Below are 21766 nucleotides of genomic sequence, written 5' to 3'. Positions count from 1 at the left end.
AGGTTGTTTTTCATGACTTTGATCAGGACATTAAAAAGATTTGGATTATATTGCGTCTTTCATGACCTCAGGACGTCTCAAAGCGCTTTACAGCCAATGAAGTACTTTTGAAGTGTAGTCACTGTTGTAATGTGGATCCAGTGCAGAGAATGGCAGAAGCCAGACTGGAATGATTCAAATAGAGCGATGAAACAACTGGAGTTGCTACACCTGCAGAGCCAATGAGTGGGACTTGAACTTGGGATGGTAGGAGGAGAGATGGTAGGCTGGGGAATAGTGCTAAGTGACAAGAGAGAGAAGTGGAATGGCTGGAGGACATGGAGAAGAGCAGGGACAGGAAGTGACTGAAAAACAAAACTAGCCAATATAAGTAACTGATTAAACAGAATGAGACTTTAGATTACATGGATCAGTAGTGGCAGAGAACCAGCATGCTAAATTAGTTGATAAATCAGGGGCAAGCATGCTAAAACTGTACAATGTTCTTGTCAGACCACACCTTAAGTACTGCATCAAGTTTCATCAAGATACAAGCGACATACAAGGCCTGGAGGTGGCAGAGAAAAAAAATCCCACAAGAATGATCCTAAGATGACTGAATTATAAGAGACTAGGAAAACTTGGACCCTTCTGCCTTGAAAGGAGGCAACTATGACGACCTCAAAAAGGTATACTTGGTAGTAATCAATGTAGTAAAAAGTAATAAACCACAACAGTAGAACAAGACATCTTCAAACTGGTAAGGCAGGCAACTGAAATTTAGGACCAATGTCAGGAAGTTCTTCAGTGATCAGCACTGATGAATATCCATGTAGAGGAGTGAAGACAGAATGCTGGAATCATGAGAAAGATTTGGGTGCAATGAGAGACTTTATTAGATGAATTAGGATGGGCCAAATGATTTTGTAAAAGCAGATTGTGGTGTACCAGGTCAGAATATGTTAACTGCAGACCGAAAGCCAGTGGGTAAGTTTGAGTTAAACAAAAAATACACATATCCTTGCACGTAATTTATGCAAAAATTCCAATTTGGACTTTCCTGGTGTACTAATGGGTGTAGAACCAAGCCATACGTACAACTGACCTCATATCCACTTCCCAGCCTGTCTGGAGTTATCTGATCTTAGCCGCAGCAGCAACTGTGGTGCTGCATTTGGCCCCAGAATTCCTAAGCTAGAGAAAGAAAAATCACCTATGGTTTCTGTTCTGGATTCCAGTGACTCCTGCATGGATGTTGAGCGAGAAAAGGATCCAGTTCAACTCAGATCCTCTCCGCAGTCAAATAGTCTAGCTGATTCAATGAACAGCCATTTAAATTAGATATAGAAGACTTTCCAGGCAGCCAACTATCGCCCCATTCGTTAGTGGTATCTCAGTCTATAGCCCTTGCAACTAATTAGGATAGACCAGCTTTATACACAGGTTATTATTCAATATTCAATAGTATCCAAAATGTATAATGAGCATTTCAAATGACTACAGGAAATCAATTATAAACAGTTTGGATATCATTTGTTTGCAGAGCTTTATGCCACTGCTTCAAAGACTGCACAATTTTGAATATAGTTCACATCCTATATACTCCAGTGTAATTTCCTTACCTTTCACCATCTCGCTGATAAGGATCCGCAGATAGTTGGTCTGTTTCTTTTTCCCTTCACATACTTGCACTACATCAGCCAGATCTTGGCGAATATCCTGCAATAGCTTTGCACCACTCTTAACTTCTCTTTCAAAGAATCTATACAATGGATCCTATAAAAGACAAATATTTGTATAATTCTCCTCTTTGATTTGTAACACTTAGTTGGCAATGGACATTTTAATTGCATTAAGGGACACTAAGCCCCATTGTTGGGGAAAATAGAAATAAATCTAATGTAGCAAAGGACTATTCTAGTCACAAAGCACATGTTTGGTCTTCATTACCTTTTAAATCTTTTTCTTTTTTTCATTCTTGGGTTAAAAGCTTTGAAGCACGCTATCAACAATTGCTTTCATTTGCAGCTCCTCTTTCTAGTAATTTGACTTAGTCACTTTACAGTTTCACAAAACTTTTAAAATCTGGTCATAATTTTTCAGAAATGCCCAAGATTACCGATAATGGGTACATTTTGAATAGTGAAAAGCATGATGTATAAACTTCTTATTGTAATGTACTCAAGGTCATTATACAGCTGTCAAAAAAAATTCACTCACAGACGCAAATCTCTCATGAATGCTGTTTATGGCAAGTCATCCGTGGAGTGAGAAACTGAGAAAGACAATCGGTCTAAAACGTTAACTCCGTTTCTCCCGGTACAGATGCTGCCTGATGTTTCCAACATTTTCTGCTTTTATTTCAAATTTCTAGCATCCGCAGTATTTTATTTTTATTTAATAGGGTATTTTGAAGAAAAAGTTAAAAAGTAGGCTATTCATTTGTGCAATAAGCAGTGTGTGTGACACCAGGTGTGGGTTAATCTGCGACAGAGTATCACTGAAAACTCTGGTCAGAGTACCACCTACAGGCGTAAGAGTTACTAAGTTGGCTTTCCCATAGCATCAAACCTCAGATGAAAGTTTGAATAAACACCTATCCCACATACAGAATTCAATATAATATAGGCAGACAGAGATACACACGCAAACATTAAATTCAAATGTGGAAGTTAATTCGAGTAGATATGGGATTCAGAATAAAACACTAGAAACATTGGGGTAAAAAAGGAGAAAAAAAAAACGTGCATTTATATAGCATCTTTTACAATGTACCAAAGAGCTTCATAGCTAGTGAAGTACTTTTGAAATGTAATTACTGTTGTAATGTAGAAAACATGGCAGCCAATTTCCACACAGCAAGGTCCAACAAACAGCAGAGAGAAATGACCAGATAATGTTTTAGTGATGTTGGTTGAGGGATAAATATTGGCGATGATGACTACAACAGCATGTATTTATATAGCACCTAAAACATAGTAAAAGGTGCTCCACAGAAGCATAAATCAGGTCTTGCTCTCAACTGCCAAAATGGGTCATATTCTAGAATGCAAAGATAAACCCCGGCTTCTGTTCTCTACTGCTAACAGTCTTCTTAAACCTCTCTTCCACTCTCACCTCCGACAAGTGTGAGGAGCTCAAGGACTTCTTTGTCTCCAAGATTGAGACCATCCGTTCAGCTGCCTCTGCCTTTCCCCCAGCCCACTGGATCAAATTTCCTCTAAGGGTCCCTCCTGCCCTCACCCTGAACTCACATCTTTCTCCAGTTTCTCTCTGATCTCCCCTCATGACCTCTCTGCGCTCATCTTGTTCACGAGACCCACTTCCTGCTCCCTTGACCCTATTCTCATCAAACTGCTGACCTCCCAACTTCCTTTTCTGGCTCCCACGTTAGCCAACTTGTTAATGGTGTTCTCTCTCCATTGGTACTATCCTCCCTGCCCCCCTCTTTCACATCTGCCATCATCGCCGCTCTCAAAAAAAAACCTTTGACCCTCTCTGTCCTTGCAAACTACCGCCATCTCCAAACATCCCTTTCCTCTCAAAGTCCTTCAACATGTTGTCCCCTCCTAAATCCATGACCATCTTTCCTGCAACTCCATGTTTGAATCATTCCAATCAGGTTTCTGCCCCTGCCACAGTACTGAAACAGCTCTAATCAGTCACAAATAACATTCTTTGTGACTGTGACAAAGGTAAACTATCCCTCCTCATCCTTCATGACTTGTCTGCAGCCTTTGACATGGTTGCTCACTCCATCCTCCAATGCCTCTCCACCCCAGCTGGGTGGGAATGCACTCACCTGGTTCCATTCTTATATATCTAGTCTTGGCCAGAGTTCACCTGTAATGACTTCACTTCCCCTCCCCCAAGGATCTATCCATGGCCCCTCCTATTTCTCCTCATCTGCATGCTGCCCCTTGGCGACATCATCCGGAAATACAGCGTCAGTTTCCACATGTATGCTGATGACACCCAGCTCTACCTCACCACCACTTCTCTCGACCCCTCCAGTCTCAATCGTCAGACTGCTTATCCAACATCCAGCTCTGGATGAGCAGAAATTTTCTCCAATTAAATATTGGGAAGACTGAAGCCATTGTTTTCAGTCCTGCCACAAACTCCGTCCCTCTCCTTGACATATGTCTGAGGCTGAACCAAACTGTTTGCAATCTTGGTGCAATATTTGACCCGGAGGTGAGCTTCAGACCACAGTGGCATAACTAAGACCACCTATTTGCACCTCCATAACATGGCTCGTCTCCGCCCTTGCCTCAGCTCATCTGCTGCTGAAACCCTCATCGATGCATTTATCATCTCTAGATATGACTATTCCAATGCACTCCTGGCTGGCCTCCCACATTCTGCTCTACATAAATTTGGGGTCATCTAAAACGCTGCTGCCTATGTCCTAACTCGCACCAAGTCCCGTTCACCCATGTCGCTGACCTACATTGGCTCCCGTTTAACAATGCCACGTCTTCAAAATTCTTATGCTTGTTTTCAAATCCCTCTCTAATCTCCCAGCCCCACAACCAGTGCCCCTCCCCCCGGGAGATGTCTGCGCTCCTCTAACATCCCCCATTTATTATAATCGCTCAACTATTGCTGACCATGCCTTTTGTTGCCTAGGCCCTAAGCTCTGGAATTCCTTTCCTAAACCTCTTTCCTCCTTTAGATGCTCCTTAAAAACGACCTCATCTGCCCTAATTATTTATGTGGCTCGGTGTCAAATTTTTGTTTTATAATATTCTTGTGAAGCGCCTTGGGACATTTTACTACATTAAAGGCACTACATAAATACGAGTTGTAATCGGATAAAAATTGATACCGAGCCAAAGAAGGAGATATTAGGAAGTGACAAAAAGGATGGGTTTCAGGAAGTGTCTTAAAGGGAGAGGGAAGGTGGGGGTAGAGGTGTAGGAAAGAAATTCCAGAGCTTTGTGCCTAGACAGCAGAAGGCACAACTGAAAATAGTTGGGTGAAGGGAGCAAGAGATGCAGAAGAGGCCAGAGTTGGAGGAATGCAGAATTCTCAGAGGATTTCAGATCTCGAGATGGTTACAGCGATAGGGAGGGGCAAAAGAGACACAATTTAAATTGGAAGCATTTGGGGACTTTTGAGCCAAAGCAGGCCAGCGAGAACAAGGGAGTTGGGGGTTAGGATACAGGTTGTAGAACTTTGGATGAGCATGGAAAATGGGAGGCCGAGCAGGAGAGCATTAGAATGGTTGAGTCTGGAGGTGACAAAGACATGGATGAAAGTTTCAGCAGATGGGCTGAGGTAGGGGCAGAGATAGGTAATGTTATGGAGATGGAAGTAGATGGCCTTTGTAATGGAGAAGATATGGGGGTTGGAAGATCAGCTCTGGGTTAAACAGGACACCGAGATTGTGAACAGTCTGGTTGAACTCAAGACAGTGGCCGGGTACTAAGGAGGTAACAGTTTATAGGTAGGAAGAGAAACCATTGATGGAGATGCCTTGACTATGGTTCCACTTTTATCTATCTAATCAATCAAGGAGTCTCACTGAGCTAGGCAATGGAGGATGGTGTGGTCGACTATGTCAAAGGCTGCAGAAGTCGAGAAGGATAGGAGAGAGTGCACCATGGTCATAGAGGATGTCATTTAATTATGGATTAGGGCAGTTTCAGTGCTGTGGCGGGGTCAGGAATCTGAATGGAGAGATTCCCAATTAAATTGAGGGCAAGACAGGCATGGATTTGGGAGATGGCAACACAGTCAAGGACTTGATGGTAAAGTGAGGTTGGAGCTGGAGCAGTAGTTTGCAAGGATGGAAGGGCGGGTTTTCTGAGGCAAGATGGATTTTTTTTAAAAAAAAGGGATGGGGACAGTTCCCGAGGAGAGGAAACCATTTAGCATAGGGACCAAGAAGGTAAGTTGGGTGATCGTCAGTTTAATGGGACTGGGGTCAAGAGAGCAGCAGATGAGTGTCATGGACAAGATGAGCGTGGAGCATACAAGAGGGGCGATGAGAGAAAATAGACAGTCAAGTTCAGGACTAAGGGAAAGGGCAAAGGGGCCTCGGTTTAATGTCTCATCCTTCAACAGTTCAGAACTCCCATCAATACTGCAGTGTGAGTGGACATTGTGCTCAAGTTGTTGAGAGTGTGGCTTGGACACATAATTTAACTGAGTGCTACCACTGAGCAGAGGCCAACACTGGAAACCGCACCAGGTTCCAAACTGATGAAGCTTCAAGACAGCACTACATGCATGCTAAACAGCAGAAGCAACATGCTGTAGACAGAGCTAAACGATCCCACAACCAACGGATTAGATCAAAGTTCTACATTCCTCCCACTTCCATTTATGAATGGTGGAGGACAATTAAGGAACATGAACATCACCAACCTCAATGATGGCAGAGCCCAGAACACTAATGCAAAAACATTCGCAACCATCTTAAGCCACAACTGCTCAGTGGATGATCCTTCTTGACCTCCTTCCGAGGTCAGATTCACTCCACGTGACATCAAGAAATGGTTGAGTGCACTGGACATAGCAAAGGCTATTGGCTTCTACAACATCCCAGCTAGTGTTGAAGACCTGTGCTCCACAACTAGCGTCTCTAACCAAGCTGCTCCAGTACAGCTGCAATACTGGCATCTACCAGACAACACTGGAAATGCAGTCGACAACTCTTAATTCAAAGTTTTTAAGCATTAAATTCTACTTCGCTTCATTATTTTTTTTGTAAGAACCCTTTGCATCTAACGAATACCTGCACTCCCATCAGAATTTTGAAAATATATCTTGCAGATGAATGCCAGAATTGGAAGAGAATTTGAATCTAATCCATAACCCAACTAACGATGTATCCTGAAAATTACCAGCTTCATTCCAAAGAAATGATTTGCTTTATGAGGAATCTAGAATCAAGTTTAAAACATCAGTTTCTGAATACATGCAAACAATTTCAACCTTTTCCCAGTTAACATGCAGCTGAATCATACTCCTTTAGGTTTGGCAATAGCTTTATTTTCAATTCCAGTAAATGAACGCTAGTGGGCAGTCTAAGCCCCAAGTCCTGACAGGTAGTCAGTGTATTTTAGCTAATGGAAAAATACATACAAAACTCTTGACATACCTAAATCATTGCAATTGGCCGACAGTTACATAATAGAAATGTTTCCATACATTACTATTTGCAAATACTGTAACAGTTAGACCCTACTAAAATATGTACAGATTAGCTTTTATATACACAGCACATCGGGCCGAAAATTGCAGCCTCGCTAGGTGCGTACGACGTGCACACACACCCAGAGAGGCCTTGCAAATGCCGGTTCTCGGCGCGCAATGCGCTTTCCCTATCTGCCTCGCAGGAAGGACATCCGCAGGGCAGAAATTGGGCTATTTGCCCAGCGAATGTCCTTCAAATTCTTGCACCTGGTAAAAGCAGCGTAAGAGTTTTAAAACATAGAAAAATAAAATGCAATCACTCATTTTTATATTCAAAACCGTGTCCATTCAGGTATGTTTATGTTTAACCCAATTAAAACATAAATTTTTTTTTCTAAAACATTTAATTACATTCAAGTTCAATTAATTTTAAATATGGGAGATTTTTTTTTTACATTGTGTTATGTTTCTTGTTTTAGGGGGGTATTCTCATTGATATTAATGGAAGCACGTAAAAACAAAGCTCCCATTATCAATGAGAATACTAGATAGTGATTGGTGGTCCAGGCCCACGTGATTCCAGGATACGAATACATAACATAATAGGAGCAGGAGTAGGCCATTTGGCCCCTCGAGCCTGCTCCACCATTTAATATCATAGCTGATCCGATCATGGACTCAGGTCCAATTCCCTGCCACTTCCCATAACCCCTTATCGGTTAAGAAACTGTCTATCTCTGTCTTAAATTTATTCAATGACTCAGACAGCGAATTCCACAGATTCACAACCCTTAGAAGAAATTCCTCTTCATCTCAGTTTTAATTGGGCAGCCCCTTATTCTAAGATCATGCCCTCTAGTTCTAGTCTCCATCAGTGAAAACATCCTCTCTGCATCCACCTGGTCAAGCTCCCTCATAATCTTTCGATGAGATCACCTCTCATTCTTCTGAATTCCAATGAGTAGAGGCCCAACCTATTCAACCTTTCCTCATAAATCAAGCCCCTCATCTCTGGAATCAACCTGGTGAATCTTCTCTGAACTGTCTCCAAAGTATATCCTTTCTTAAATATGGAAACCAAAACTGTACACAGTATTCCAGGTGTGGCCTCATCAATACCCTGTATAACTGTAGCAAGACTTCCCTGCTTTTATACTCCATCCCCTTTACAATAAAGTCAAGATTCCATTGGCCTTCCTGATCACTTGCTGTACCTGCATACTAACCTTTTGTTTCATGCAGCAGGATCCCCAGGTCCCATTGTACTGCAGCATTTTGCAATTTTTCTTGATTTAAATAATTAACTTGCAGGTTTTTTGTGTATCCTCACACATTGCTTTTCCTACCATCTTTGTATCGTTACACTCGATATAGATTGTGACTAGTTAGGGTCCCAGCGGCACCTCACTAATTACTGATTGCCAACCAGAGAATGAACCATTTATCCCGATTCTCTCTTTTCTGTTAGTTAGTCAATCCTCTATCCATGCTAATATATTACCCCCAACCCCGTGAACTTTTATCATGCAGTAACCTTATGTGGCACCTTGTCAAATGCCTTCTGGAAGTCCAAATACACCAAATACACTGGTTCCCCTTTATCCACCCTGTTCGTTACATCCTCAAACATGACTTCTCCTTCATCAATCCATGCTGACTTTGCCTGACTAATAATGGACTCCAACATTTTCCCAACCACAGATGTTAGGCTAACTGGTCTATAGTTTCCTGCTTTTTGTCTGCCTCCTTTTTTAAAAAAAAAATAGGGGCATTACATTTGCAGTTTTCCAATCTGCTGGGACCTCCCCAGAATCCAGGGAATTTTGGTAAATTACTACCAATGCATCCATTATCCCTGCTGCTACTTCTCTTAAGGCCCTAGGATGCAAATCATCAGGTCCAGGGGATCTATCCGCCTTTAGTCCCATTATCTTACTGAGTACTACCTCCTTAGTGATTGTGTTAAGTTCCTCCCCCACCACCCCCCCATAGCCTCATGACTATCCACTGTTGGGATATTTTTAGTGTCATCTACCGTGAAGACTGCTACAAAATATTTATTCAGAGTTTCTGCCATCTCCATGTTCTCCATCACTAATTCCCCGGTGTCATCCTCTAAGGGACCAACATTTACTTTAGCCACTCTCTTCCTTTTTATGTACCTGTAGAAACTCTTGCCATCTCTTTATATTTCGTGCTAGTTTCCTTTCTGTCTATTTTCCTTTTCTTAATCATTTTTTTGTGTCATTCTTTGCTGGCTTTTAAAAGCTTCCCAATCTTCTGTCCTCCCATTTGTTTTGGCCACTTTGTATGCCCTTTGTTTTTACAAATTGGATACCGTCCTTTATTTCTTGTTAGCCACGGATGGCTATCTTTTCTTTTACACCCTTTCCTCCTCACTGGAATATATTTTTCTTGAGTTATGAAATATCTCCTTAAACATATGCCACTGTTCATCAACCGTCCTACACTTTAATCTATTTTCCCAGTCCACTTTATCCAACTCTGCCCTCATACCTTTGTAGTCTCCTTTATTTAAGTTTAGTACACTGGTTTGAGATCCAATTTTCTCACTCTCCATCTGAATTTGAAATTCAACCATACTATGATTACTCATTCCAAGGGGATCCTTTACTAGGAGATTGTTTATTAATCCTGTCTCATTACACAGGACCAGATCCAAGATAGTCTGCCCCCTGGTTGGTTCCCTTACGTACTGCTCAAGGAACCTGTCCCTTATGCATTTTATGAACTCTTCAAGGGTACCCTGACCAATTTGATTTGTCCAATCAATATGGAGGTTAAAATCACCCATGATTATTGCTGTTCCCTTTTTACAAGCCCCCACTATTTCCTGGTTTATACTCCGACCAACAGAGCTGCTACTGTTAGGGGGCCTATAGACTATGCCCATCGGTGACTTTCTCCCCCTTATTATTCCTCATCTCCACCCAAACTGTTTCAACATCCTGATCATTTGAGCCAATATCATTTCTCACTATTGCAGTGATTCCATCCTTTATTAACAGAGCTACCCCACCTCCTTTTTCTTTGTCTGTCCTTCTAAATTGTCAAATACCCCTGAATATTTAGTTCCCAGTCTTGGTCACCTTGTAACCACATCTCTGTTATGGCTACCAGATCATACCCATTTGTAACTATTTGTGCCGACAGCTCATCTATTTTGTTCTGAATGCTGCGTGCATTCAGATAAAGAGCTTTTAAATGTGTTAACTTACCATTTTCTCCTGCTATGGCCCCAGTTTCTGATACACTCTTATGTTTATAGATTCTGTCCTTTCCTGTCACAAATGCGTATCTGGAGGACATATTCCCATATGCTGCATAGCGAATGAAGGCCTCCAACGTTCCTCCACGACCACCGGGTATTTTCATAGATTTTTTACAGGTCAGAAGGAAGCCTCCGACTGCAATTTTCACATCATTGTACATATGAAACAATACTTCATGCTGCTTACCTTAATATTGTCAACTGTGCGTTTAAGATGGTTGAGTGATTGTGGAATAAGTTGGAGCCAGTTGCAGGCTGTGGTATGAAGTGTTCGCATCCAAATTGGCCGTCCATCTGAAGTAGAACCTGTCCGCTGCTTCTTCTCTGTCTCAGCATAAGCTAGATCATCCTCATCCTCCAACATCTGCATTTTCAGCATTTTGCTGAGCATGTCAGTGCCTGAACCAGATAAGGGTTAAGGGATCAAAGGTAGCCGAGCTAAATAAAAATGTTGCCCAAATCAACTAACGCCAGAGAATGGTGGTAAAATAAACTAATTTAAAGCAGGGATCACCAGGGTAAAAAGTTGACGCTCTCAAAAGAAAAAAAAAATGACATTAGGCAGACTAACTGAAAATATGGTTTACTTTTGTTTCCAAAAAGATACTTGGGCAACCAGTTCAAAAGGTAAGGTCTAGGGATAGTTCCATTTTTTTTTAAAGTGTAAACTCAGGCTGCTGATGGTCAGACAAATGCATGAAAGTACATGTCTGCTGAAGAATGAGCTCAGACTAGTGTTAGTGACATTGTGCTGTTACACAAGACACAGAAAAACATGCCAGACAAAGAAGTAGTAGGACAGCAATGTCAGATAGAAAAATACGATCTTCTGTTAAGTATAGACCCAAGTTCTAGCTAAAAAGAAAAAGATTTTAGAAACAGCACAAAGAACAATCTTTAGCAGGTGATGATTTCTTATGATTCAGAGAAGTATAAAGCATATATAGTTTGTGAAGTTATGATGCAATTAAAAAAAGAAACCCCCCTCTGTAATTGTATAGTAATTGGAAGTTAAACTTAAATATAGTCTTCATTAAAATATTTAACTGATTAAGTTGTCTAGTTCTGCATACATTAGATTTATACAGTTTTCATAAAATAAACTAAATTTAACTACAAGAAAAGTCTTTAGGGACTTTATTGAGAAATATGTAGTGCAGCAAACCTGAACATCTAATGAGGAGTTATAAACAGAAATAACTAGAAAATTATTTTCCTGTACGTCTACACATTGCTCTCTTCATCTTCATGCGTTCTGAGAAATATATAGTGCAACAAACCTGATTAGTTAAACAATGAAAACTTGGAATGTTCCAATGATCATCATCAGATGCATGTGGCTTTTCAAGGCATGTGGGGGGGGGGGGGGGGGGGGGGGGGGAGAAAGAGACCCAATGGGGAAAAATGTACAGGGACTGCTTTTAGTCCAGATTTTCCTATTTTGGTAGGAATTGGAAAGGAATAAGAGAGTGAAAGCCATCTAAAATAAACACTTCTGGGAGAAGAGAGTAAAATATCTGAATCAGAAATACAATAGAACGGTTAGTGCAGAGTAAGAGAAACAAGATAAATGAAATGACAACAGTACAAAATGAAGGAGGTACATATATTTTTGACCATGAGAGCACATCTCTTGAAAATGTAAAGTTGTAGTACATTTGTCTAAATCTACATTAGTATAAACATTACCAATGTCTATTGCATTATCTTTATCTTTTCAAATCACAACACTATCAATTTAAGTATTTAAAAGGTTAGCACTTGGAAATCTTATACTTACCCTGTGTAGTTAGAAGCACTTTTTCAGCATTGTTTGGTAAACCTAGCCAGGATGGAGTCTGAGTGTCAGGAAGCAGCTCAACCCACTGTATGAACTCCTCTCGTCTGCATACAAGTCAATTGTTAATTAAAACTAAAAAGGGAAAAACTTTTCCAAATCAAATTTAGACATAGTTTCTCTGATGAACATTCCATAAACTAAGCATGAAGCAATCACCATAAAGAGGGCCTTACAGCAAAAAGCTTCCTTTTCTCTGAAGTAAGCATTCTTCTTCAAACATAATATGCATTTGATTTAATTGTCATTATGGCTACATTGTCGGTTTAAAACAGTGCAGACTTTAGAAAGATTACCTGATGCCATCTGGCATTAGAATATCCTTATGTCCATCGACCTTGCATGCCAATTTGAATTCGCTGTCAAAGCTAGCAGTCGTAAATAGACGCTCCAAGAAGGAGTTCAACAACCGCTGGTCGAATTCATTATCAATGCGCCCACCATAAATGGACTGTGCCATCAGGGTTTTCAGAGCTGCCCAAGGAATTTTATCAGGTGAAATGTTTTGGCGTCCCTGCAACAAACAAATCGTTCCATTTTAATCATTGAAGTTGGGATTGTGTGTTATTTGAAAGTTCATTATTTGACAATCTTAAACTGCTTGGACTGCAAAAAGATTACTAATCTTAAACTTAATATGTAGAATGATTTTGCAACATGTTATCATTATAGTAATTTCTAATCATGTGTGCAATGAGTGTGTTTCAATTTGTTTTTTTCCCCACTCATTTTAGTGATTAAACTGATGTCTAATTAATGTCTAAAATAGCTAGTGATTCAGTTTCTCTTTGCTGGAAACAATGCAAATGTAAATATGAATACACCAAATCAACCTTTTTGATGAGTTTACAGAGTTTGTGGGAATAATGGCATGAGGAGAGCCAGTTGCCATGACCATTACCAACAGCCCAATGCTCCCTCCAGCATTTACAGAATAACCCCGGAATATTAAAGGACAATTTCACCAAAATAAGTTAAAACTGTCTTTGAAGGCACCAATAAAAACAGTATTAGATGTACAGCCTCTCGTCACCAAAGGCAGCTACAATACAACCAAGAGCTTTTTTTTAAAAAAATGGAAAGAAATTCTGTTGATCACATTGATTCGAGTTCAGAATTCCAAAATAGGCAATTCCTGCTTTACATTTCATGCTACTCAGCAACAAGGTTCAATGATCTTCAAAAATGTAATTAATTTCAAACCCAAACAAGTAGAAATGGTTTCTTTGATACCTTTTTCATTCACAAGGCAACAAAATGTAGTTTGTATTGAGAACTAAATATTGACATTCCACATACTATACATTTGGGAGTTGCTTTTGAAAGAAGCTTTATGAAAGCAAATGTTAGTAATCCTGACAGGACTCACCCATCATTTGCAGTGTCTGCAATAGTTTCAAAGAAGATCCAAAATAATTAGATTGAAATAATACCTCAGTTACATGTAATGAAAAATAGTATCAACCAAAATGTGTATAAATACTGCAAATGGAGTTTAAATAAAGAGTTTGTCGCTGAAATGTTTGCCTTAACCAAGTTATATTTAAGAACATAAGAAATAGGAACAGGAGTAGGCTGTACGGCCCCTCGAGCCAGCTCCGCCATTTAATAAGATCATGGCTGATCTGATCATGGACTCAGCTCCACTTCCCCGCCCGTGCCCCATAACCCCTTATCCCCTTATCGTTTAAGAAACTGTCTATTTCTGTCTTAAATTTATTCAATGTCCCAGTTTCCACAGCTCTCTGAGGCAGTGAATTCCACAGATTTACAACCCTCAGAAGAAATTTCTCCTCATCTCCGTTTTAAATGGGCAGCCCATTCTAAGATCGTGCCCCCTAGTTCTAGTCTCCCCCATCAGTGGAAACATCCTCTCTGCATCCACCTTGTCAAGCCCCCTCATAATCTTATACTTTACGATAAGATCACCTCTCTTTCTTCTGAATTCCAATGAGTAGAGGCCCAACCTACTCAACCATTCCTCAAAAGTCAACCCCCTTATCCCCAGAATCAACCTAGTGAACCTTCTCTGCACTGCCTCCAAAGCAAATATATCCTTTCGTAAATATGGAAACCAAAATTGCACGCAATATTCCAGGTATGGCCTCACCAATACCTTATATAGCTGTAGTAAGACTTCCCTGCTTTTATACTCCATCCCCTTTGCAATAAAGGCCAAGATACCATTGGCCTTCCTGATCACTTGCTGTACCTGCATACTATCCTTTTGCGTTTCATGCACAAGTACCCCCAGGTCCCGCTATATTGCGGCACTTTGCAATCTTTTGCCATTTAAATAATAACTTGCTCTTTGATTTTTTTTCTGGCAAAGTGCATGACCTCACACTTTCCAACATTATACACCATCTGCCAAATTTTTGCCCAAGGACTATTCTTTTTAATCTTGCCCAACCACCCTAGCAACATGGAACAACCATCCCAAAGCTACACTGGAATCGAAAAACAACATTTAGCTTGCCCTATTTAATTTTGGTAGTTTTTTTTTTTAAAAAGCAGTAAGAATTCTAATATAATCTGCACTTTCATTTCTGTGCCAATTTGTTCTTCCATCACTTAATATTTTACATATGAATTTACCTTTGCTGTATCATCCAACCAGGTGTCCACAGTATCACAAGTAGATCTTAAATCTGATTCACCAAACTCGTACTTCTTAGACCAACCCAGGGGGGCATATCGCAGACGTTCTTGTATAATAGCATGGAACCAGCCCAGAAGGAAGTACAAACGTGCACGCTCATTTGGTGCCTGGATTAACATTTCAATAAATTAATTTTAAAGAAAAAAAAGATATATGGTATAAATCTTCAGGATTTCTAACCCTGTACAATATTTAAAATGACAATAGTTTCTAACTTGTACATCAGAGTATTGGGTTAGGCTGTAAATCTTAATTTATTTAAACTATATAAATCACAACAAAACAAATTATGGTAAAAATACAAGCAAAACATACCAATGTAAAAACTGCTGTTATAACAGATAGCAACATTAAAATGTACATGTAATTATTCAATAAATATTTTGTCTTTTAAAATGCTGAAAAGATAGGGCCCACAACAGATTGAGGAAGGCAATTTCACATCATAGTTTGAAAAAGAAAAGATGAATCATAAATGGTCAACCACTGTTTTTGGTCCCTATGCAAATATTCAGTGCATGCTTGGGGTGTATTGTGCTTGTACAGATGATCTTCCAGGGTATAGTTCTTAGACCAGCAGGATTAAGTTAGGTCTGGTAGACAACCCCAAAAGCAGATGATATATACCAATGTGTCAATGATTGAATACCTGCACAATTATATGCAAGGCATACTTTTAAATTCGGTCATGCAACAATTACTGTCCTAAACATAGGATGACAGTGGCTGGAAAGAGTTTTCCAGTGAGTGGGGATGAGAATACATGCTCAGAATCTCCAACTAGTGCAATCAGTTTGACAGGCTACAGTGTGCATGCCTATTCTGTAGTCAGGAAGAGGATGGCGCTGAACTCACTTTATACTTGTGCTGCTTAACCTGTGAAGAGCTCCTGGTTTTCACTCTCCATGCAAGACTCAAAAATATGCTCATCTGTTCATTATTGACCAAACTTGTAAGGTCCCCCTCCTCCCCCACATGGGAAATTGGCATGTCTGTTCATACAATCTCTCTCCAAGCAAATATTGGGGTAAAATCTTAGTAGTTTCTTACTTTGCACATCCTGGAAACTGGGATACTACTGAAGGTCCGCAGCATGTTGGCCTTCACACCAGGTGGTGGTTCAAATACAAATATACGCCCAGCTCGCAACAAGTTCACTGGAACCTGCAAACAAGTTAAAAGATTATAGGAAAATAGTATATTTCTCAGTAAAGTACAGGGATGCTTGCAGAGTGACAGAAATTCAAAAACTCAAGTGGTTAAGCAGCTGGCTGCTAATATTTCAATAAGTACCAGCTCATGTTTCATTTTCTGGTCTAGAGATTTTTTTTAATATAAAATATATTTCAAAATATTTGACTGATGTTTCTTTCACAAAAGACAACACAATAATTTCCATACATGTTCCTGATAGGAATGGAACTTTTGATCAGGTTGCTAGAGAATCATAACTGGGCTGACTTCACACTTCCCAGTGTTAGTTACAAAATACTAAGAACAGGTTAGTCAATCCACCATTTTGTCAATAGTGCATTGTGATATAAAAGGTTATAAATAAGAGGAAATACTACCACAAAATTGTATTGTCACGATTAGCTTCCATTTTTTATTTTGTTTGTCTGTGGTTGAATTTAAGGTTTGCTAAAGATTGGCCAATAATTGTTTTGATTGCTGCTACATGAATTAATCTAGTTTTACAAATACCTGTATACTATTTAAAATCTTTCAGCAAAAAAGGAAGAGACCTAACCATAAATATTAGTGAAACTATGTCTTCAGTAGAGTCCAAAATGTACAATCAGCACTGCTAATTTATTGGAAATATAATACTCAGATTTCAGTTGCAATGCATTACCTTGGGGTTGATCTCCATGGTAAGGAAGAGACGGAAATTAGCATGAGGTTGCAAGGAGTGCAGCTTCTTCTCCAGTTGCATGAGCCAACCAGGAGCTAGATGTACATTCTTCAACATCACCCATCTATTAAAGTCATAGGGTTTAAGCTGGTTACAAAGTGACATTGGCAGAGGATCAAGCGCTCACAACCTGCGATTAATTCTTGGTCAGACAATAAAGTCCAATGCACTTAACAGTCAAAACTATTTACACTTAGTGACTGCAGGGTAAAAGTACACCATACATGAATTCCATTTTAACAAAGTACCACATTCTAAATTGGTGAAACTAGTTTTTATTTGCCGATGTACAAACTTTATTGCACTCCAACAATGCATAACCTCGAGAACAAATCTAAAATATGAATTGCAATGATGCTATGAGAATAATCAAGATAGATGTGTGTGTGCAAGTTATGCAATGCAAGACCAATGTCAGTGTGCAAGTACATTAAAGTATTGCAAATTTCTAATAGCACATACATTTACGTATATACTCAAGGAACAAATTCAACAATATGCAGAGTAACTTCACTTACCTGCCAGATTTGACAGCTGTATTAATTGCTTTTTCTGCCTGGTTGAAGCCCTCTGCAGAACCTATGTATATATTGTATATTTGTTAACATAATTAAATATTCAATGGCAAGCTGCATTGAATGTCTGATTAAAAAAATGTAACTGCATTTCAGTGATCAAATGATATTTACTGAAACAGCAGAATTCTTACCAATGGCAATAGATGTAATTTGTGTGTTCTGCTCAGCTGCAAGATCCTCTCCACGTCCACTAGCATCATAGCCAGGTACAGAGCACATGAGCACTGGAGTGTTTGGTTTCACCTAAAAAGAGGTGATAAACAACTCGACCTCAATAGACATATTACAGAAACAACCTCCAACAAATTACACACGCACACTCTCATGCCCACAGAGTTAGTTATACGAGCTATTTAGCTACAGGCTAGAATAAGAAGAAAAAAAAATAATTACAAAAGGTTGAAATTTATTAATTTAAAATGTGCAACACATTTTGATCAATAACAGCTATCTATTTAAACACAACAAAATGATCAGAAAGGGATAGAAACATTAAGCGCCTATGAGGAATAGGAGGATTAAAGTATGGATTAGAAAAAATACAATACTAACAATTGTAATTTCATCCTCTCCATAAAATTACCAGATTATGGTTATTGATTTTACAGGGAAAATGGATGGAATTTGATTACCTAAGCACCTGAAAACCCATACAATAAAAAACAAAATTTGAATTTAAACAATGGCCTGCAAATGTTGTAGAAGTAGTTTCATCTTCATACCTCAGTATCGACAATTGCTGCCAGGTCTAGCGGCTGTTCAATTGAGGACATAAAACAGTCTCCCAAAACTGTAGCCACAAAGATGTGAGCCATTGCCAAAAGGCGGTCTGGTCGGAAAGCCTGGATCAGAAGCAGTCGGTGCATTGATTGCCCTATAGGAGCTGCACAAAGGAAATAGCTTATAAACTTGCTTGGAGCATAGTAAATTAAAAGAATATATTCTACCACAAATATTCTATAAAATCTTTAGATTTAAAAACTTGTTGCTTACTGAAAGGTTTCTCCTCAGCCCACAGATGAGGTACAGATTGTTCAGGTGAACTATTCTCCAGCCACATGTTAAACTGCTGCATTAAAAGAATATTTACATAAATATAGTCCAAAAATGTGTCCAATGCTTGAAAGGTGCTTTATTCTAAATATCAACCAAGTGTTTTGTAGGACTAGAGCTAAAAATATTGTAAACTAGAAAGAGCTCTATTTTCCAAATGTAACTACAAGTACTTGGTGCTCATATCAACATTAACTGTACATGTTGTACTTTTGGCTTTGCTGCACGTAATGATGCACCATGACAAGTTCCAGCTCATTGATGAATTTTGAGCAATGTGTAGCATGCTGGAATGACGAAGTCTTTTAACATAACTAGAACATTTGTTTCAAACTCACTTTTTTCCCCCCCAAAGGAATTATTTGTCTGGTTTTGTCCTAGGGTAGGAGGAGGAGCTAATGTTGATGAACGTCCTTATTAAAAATAGCAATTGGGATTGTTAAAATATATTCTCGTGTGTTGTAAACACAAGAGTTTATCTAAATTTAGGATTAAATGATTCCAATTTGTTCCTAACTACTTTTAAAGGGCAAATTTTAAAAAAAATTGGAACAATTTGAATTGCATTCTCCAGTTGAATAAATAGAAGCTGGGCACTACTGCTGACCGATTTCCAAACAGACTATTTTTACTTTCATACACAAGTTACTGATGATTAGTCTTCATGAACACTAATTTAGATCCTCAACTTCACCAAATCTAACCAACTTCACCTCTTTTCCCCCACCCCTAGAAAAAGCCAGACAACTGGAGTGCCTGAAAGTGGTGACTCAAGACAATATACTCAAATGTAATCACCTGATCAATACATTAAAAAGTAACTTACATCATCCACCTGAACTTTGGAAAGTAGATCAAAAAAGACAGGTAAGCGGCTCAGTCTCTCCATGCCTTCTATTTGTTCTGTAATGAGATAATCTATCTTTGACACAGAACTATTCAGTACAATCTCTCGACCACGAAGGAAGTGCTGGAACTCCAAGTCATATGATGGTTCACTGGGGAAAAACAAATTGGAGGGTTTGTGTTCAGGAAATATGTCCTCAGATGAATGTTTATAGCTCATTCAAAAACCAAAGTTTTTAAACTAATAAATAAACTATGAAAACCGCAATTCGCAAAAAACTTGCATGTTAACCTTCCTTGGAATGCAAAAGAGCAGACAAGATAGACAAAATGCTAAAATGAGCTAATTGTTAAAAATTATCATGTTCCTTCACAAAACAAATGTTAAAACTAGCCCATAGATGGAAAGTAGAAAGAACTTTACCTAGTTAGGCCCTTGAGGCGAATCTTGGCCAGAAGCATTGCAATGGTGATATGATCATTGTGCAACATACCCTGTGCTGCTCTGTTAAATGTTACCTGCAACATTAGAAAATGGTACATTATCTGTATGCTGGGAATATGTAGCCATTTTTTGTATAAATGTTTACAGTTTCAAACTTTTTAATGACTGTTCACATGTACCTGGAAAAGGTCCTTGGTAATAAAACAGAGACGCTGAGTATGATCTGTGACTCCTTTCAGATTTTGATTCTCATATAGAACAGTGTGATAAATATCCAGGAAAAACTGAAGAGAATACTGATATAGGAAGTGGATCTATTGATGAATGAACAACCATCAGAAATCTGATCAGATTATCCTTAAAGTACCACATATTTTTCTTAACTTTCTGAATACTAACAGATTTTAAAAAGAGTCAAAAGGGTAAAAATATGTTTGATCATTAAAAATCTGTGAAAATGGAGCCAATAAATTATATTGAAATACCTTGATTTACACGGTTAATAGCCACGGTATGCTGATAACGCCAATGTCATGGGTTCGATCTGCGTACGGGCCATCCCAATGTTTTATCAGATCATTGGATATATTCAAGAGGGAGTTAGATATGGCCCTTACGGCGAAGGGGATCAAGGGGTATGGATGAGAGCAGGAAAGGGGTACTGAGGGAATGATCAGCCATGATCTTATTGAATGGTGGTGCAGGCTTAAAGGGCCGAATGGCCTACACCTGCACCTATTTCTATGTTTCTATGAGTACAATGTCTAAAACTATTTTAAAGCCTCAACTGGTTTTATTCCAATAGTGAATTGATTAACTGATTATGCCAAAATAATTACGCAAACTTTCTCAAGTCTTCAAAATCTACAGTTTGTACCAAAGAGTTAATGTGTTCACACAAACAATAAATGACTATGGAGGATTTCATTTCTACTGTCATGTTACTCATTTCAAAAAGATCTCCTCCTAGGCTGTTTTTTAAATTAGCGCACAATCCCATGGTACACACTAATTTAACACAAAAAAGTTTTAAGTCATATTACCATGCAAATCAACTTAGCTTACATGATAATTTGCTTCAGTTCATGTATATATGCAAGATTTTACTCTACCTGGTTTAGTGCTTCCATAGTGAAATAGATGCTGCTACATGCTGTAGAAAGTGGCAGGTACTGTTGGGAGACAGCATCCACCTCTGCCATAACAATATCTGTTTCTTCAACCTTCCTAGTGACTTCTGCTGCCTCCTTTTTTAGGTTCTCCAGAGTAGTGATGATAGTGTCATCGTCCAGGATACGACCTTTAACTTCATTCAAAGCCTGTAGTAAAGACTTCTCCAACTGCCGCAAACGAAGCTGGAACTCGCCTATCAAAAAGCAGATCACCAAAATTACAATTCTTGTTTAACCTCAATCTGAATGATTTTAAAATGACAATACAGAAGTTCCATTTTTTAGAAAATAAGTTAAAGGGAGAACAAAACCACCAATAGCACAAGTTATAAAATCCTGAATGAAGGGGAGATTGGAGAATCTTCCTGTGCAACTTATGCATCACTGAGCTATCTTTCTCCCCTAGAAGGTTGTTAAGAGTTTCATGCAGTAGTTCAAACAAGAAAAAAAGCAGAAAGTAAATTTGGTTTTACATGTTATTTAGAATTTGAGAACTCTGTAGTCTATTCACCAAGTATTACGCAATGTCTAGTTGCAAAATTGTCACCAGTGGATTTGTGGTCGCTGAAAACCAACCTTGCAGTTTCAACAGATCTGAACGTTTCTCATCCACATCTGGTCTCTCAGCCTTCAGCACCTCATTTAGACACTGGCTTTGTAAGCTGCTACGAGTCACTGTGAAGTTAACAAATGTAACACGAGAGCAGAGATCTGGTGGGAATTCAACCTATAAAAGAATACATGAATGATAATCATTTCTATTTAAACCCACTTCAAATAAATAACTTATGATAAGGACAAGTTATCTGAAAAATCTTAAATGCATCCATTTTCTTCCTTC

The 21766-nt window shown here is 39.0% G+C and overlaps 1 protein-coding gene across 2 annotated transcripts in view; it reads right to left on the bottom strand.

Moving 5' to 3' along the window:
- The window catches only part of dync1h1 (dynein, cytoplasmic 1, heavy chain 1), a 104077-nt gene that overhangs the window by 5193 nt on the left and 77118 nt on the right, over positions 1-21766 (bottom strand). For both annotated transcript variants that reach the window (XM_070879383.1, XM_070879384.1), the window contains exons 59-74: positions 21502-21652; positions 20866-21119; positions 19933-20067; positions 19733-19827; positions 19289-19460; positions 18403-18478; positions 18132-18292; positions 17541-17652; positions 17350-17410; positions 16772-16895; positions 15967-16080; positions 14853-15023; positions 12551-12768; positions 12198-12301; positions 10605-10816; positions 1602-1755 (exon numbers count right to left, since the gene is read on the bottom strand). In XM_070879383.1, coding sequence (XP_070735484.1) covers positions 1602-1755; positions 10605-10816; positions 12198-12301; positions 12551-12768; positions 14853-15023; positions 15967-16080; positions 16772-16895; positions 17350-17410; positions 17541-17652; positions 18132-18292; positions 18403-18478; positions 19289-19460; positions 19733-19827; positions 19933-20067; positions 20866-21119; positions 21502-21652 — 2314 coding nt within the window. The remainder of the gene's footprint in view (positions 1-1601; positions 1756-10604; positions 10817-12197; positions 12302-12550; positions 12769-14852; positions 15024-15966; positions 16081-16771; positions 16896-17349; positions 17411-17540; positions 17653-18131; positions 18293-18402; positions 18479-19288; positions 19461-19732; positions 19828-19932; positions 20068-20865; positions 21120-21501; positions 21653-21766) is intronic.

Source organism: Pristiophorus japonicus, chromosome 4 (genome assembly GCF_044704955.1).
Source record: "Pristiophorus japonicus isolate sPriJap1 chromosome 4, sPriJap1.hap1, whole genome shotgun sequence".
Classification (NCBI taxonomy): Eukaryota; Metazoa; Chordata; class Chondrichthyes; family Pristiophoridae; genus Pristiophorus; species Pristiophorus japonicus.
Note: the sequence above shows the minus strand (reverse complement) of the source record. Positions and strands in the feature narration are given on the sequence as shown.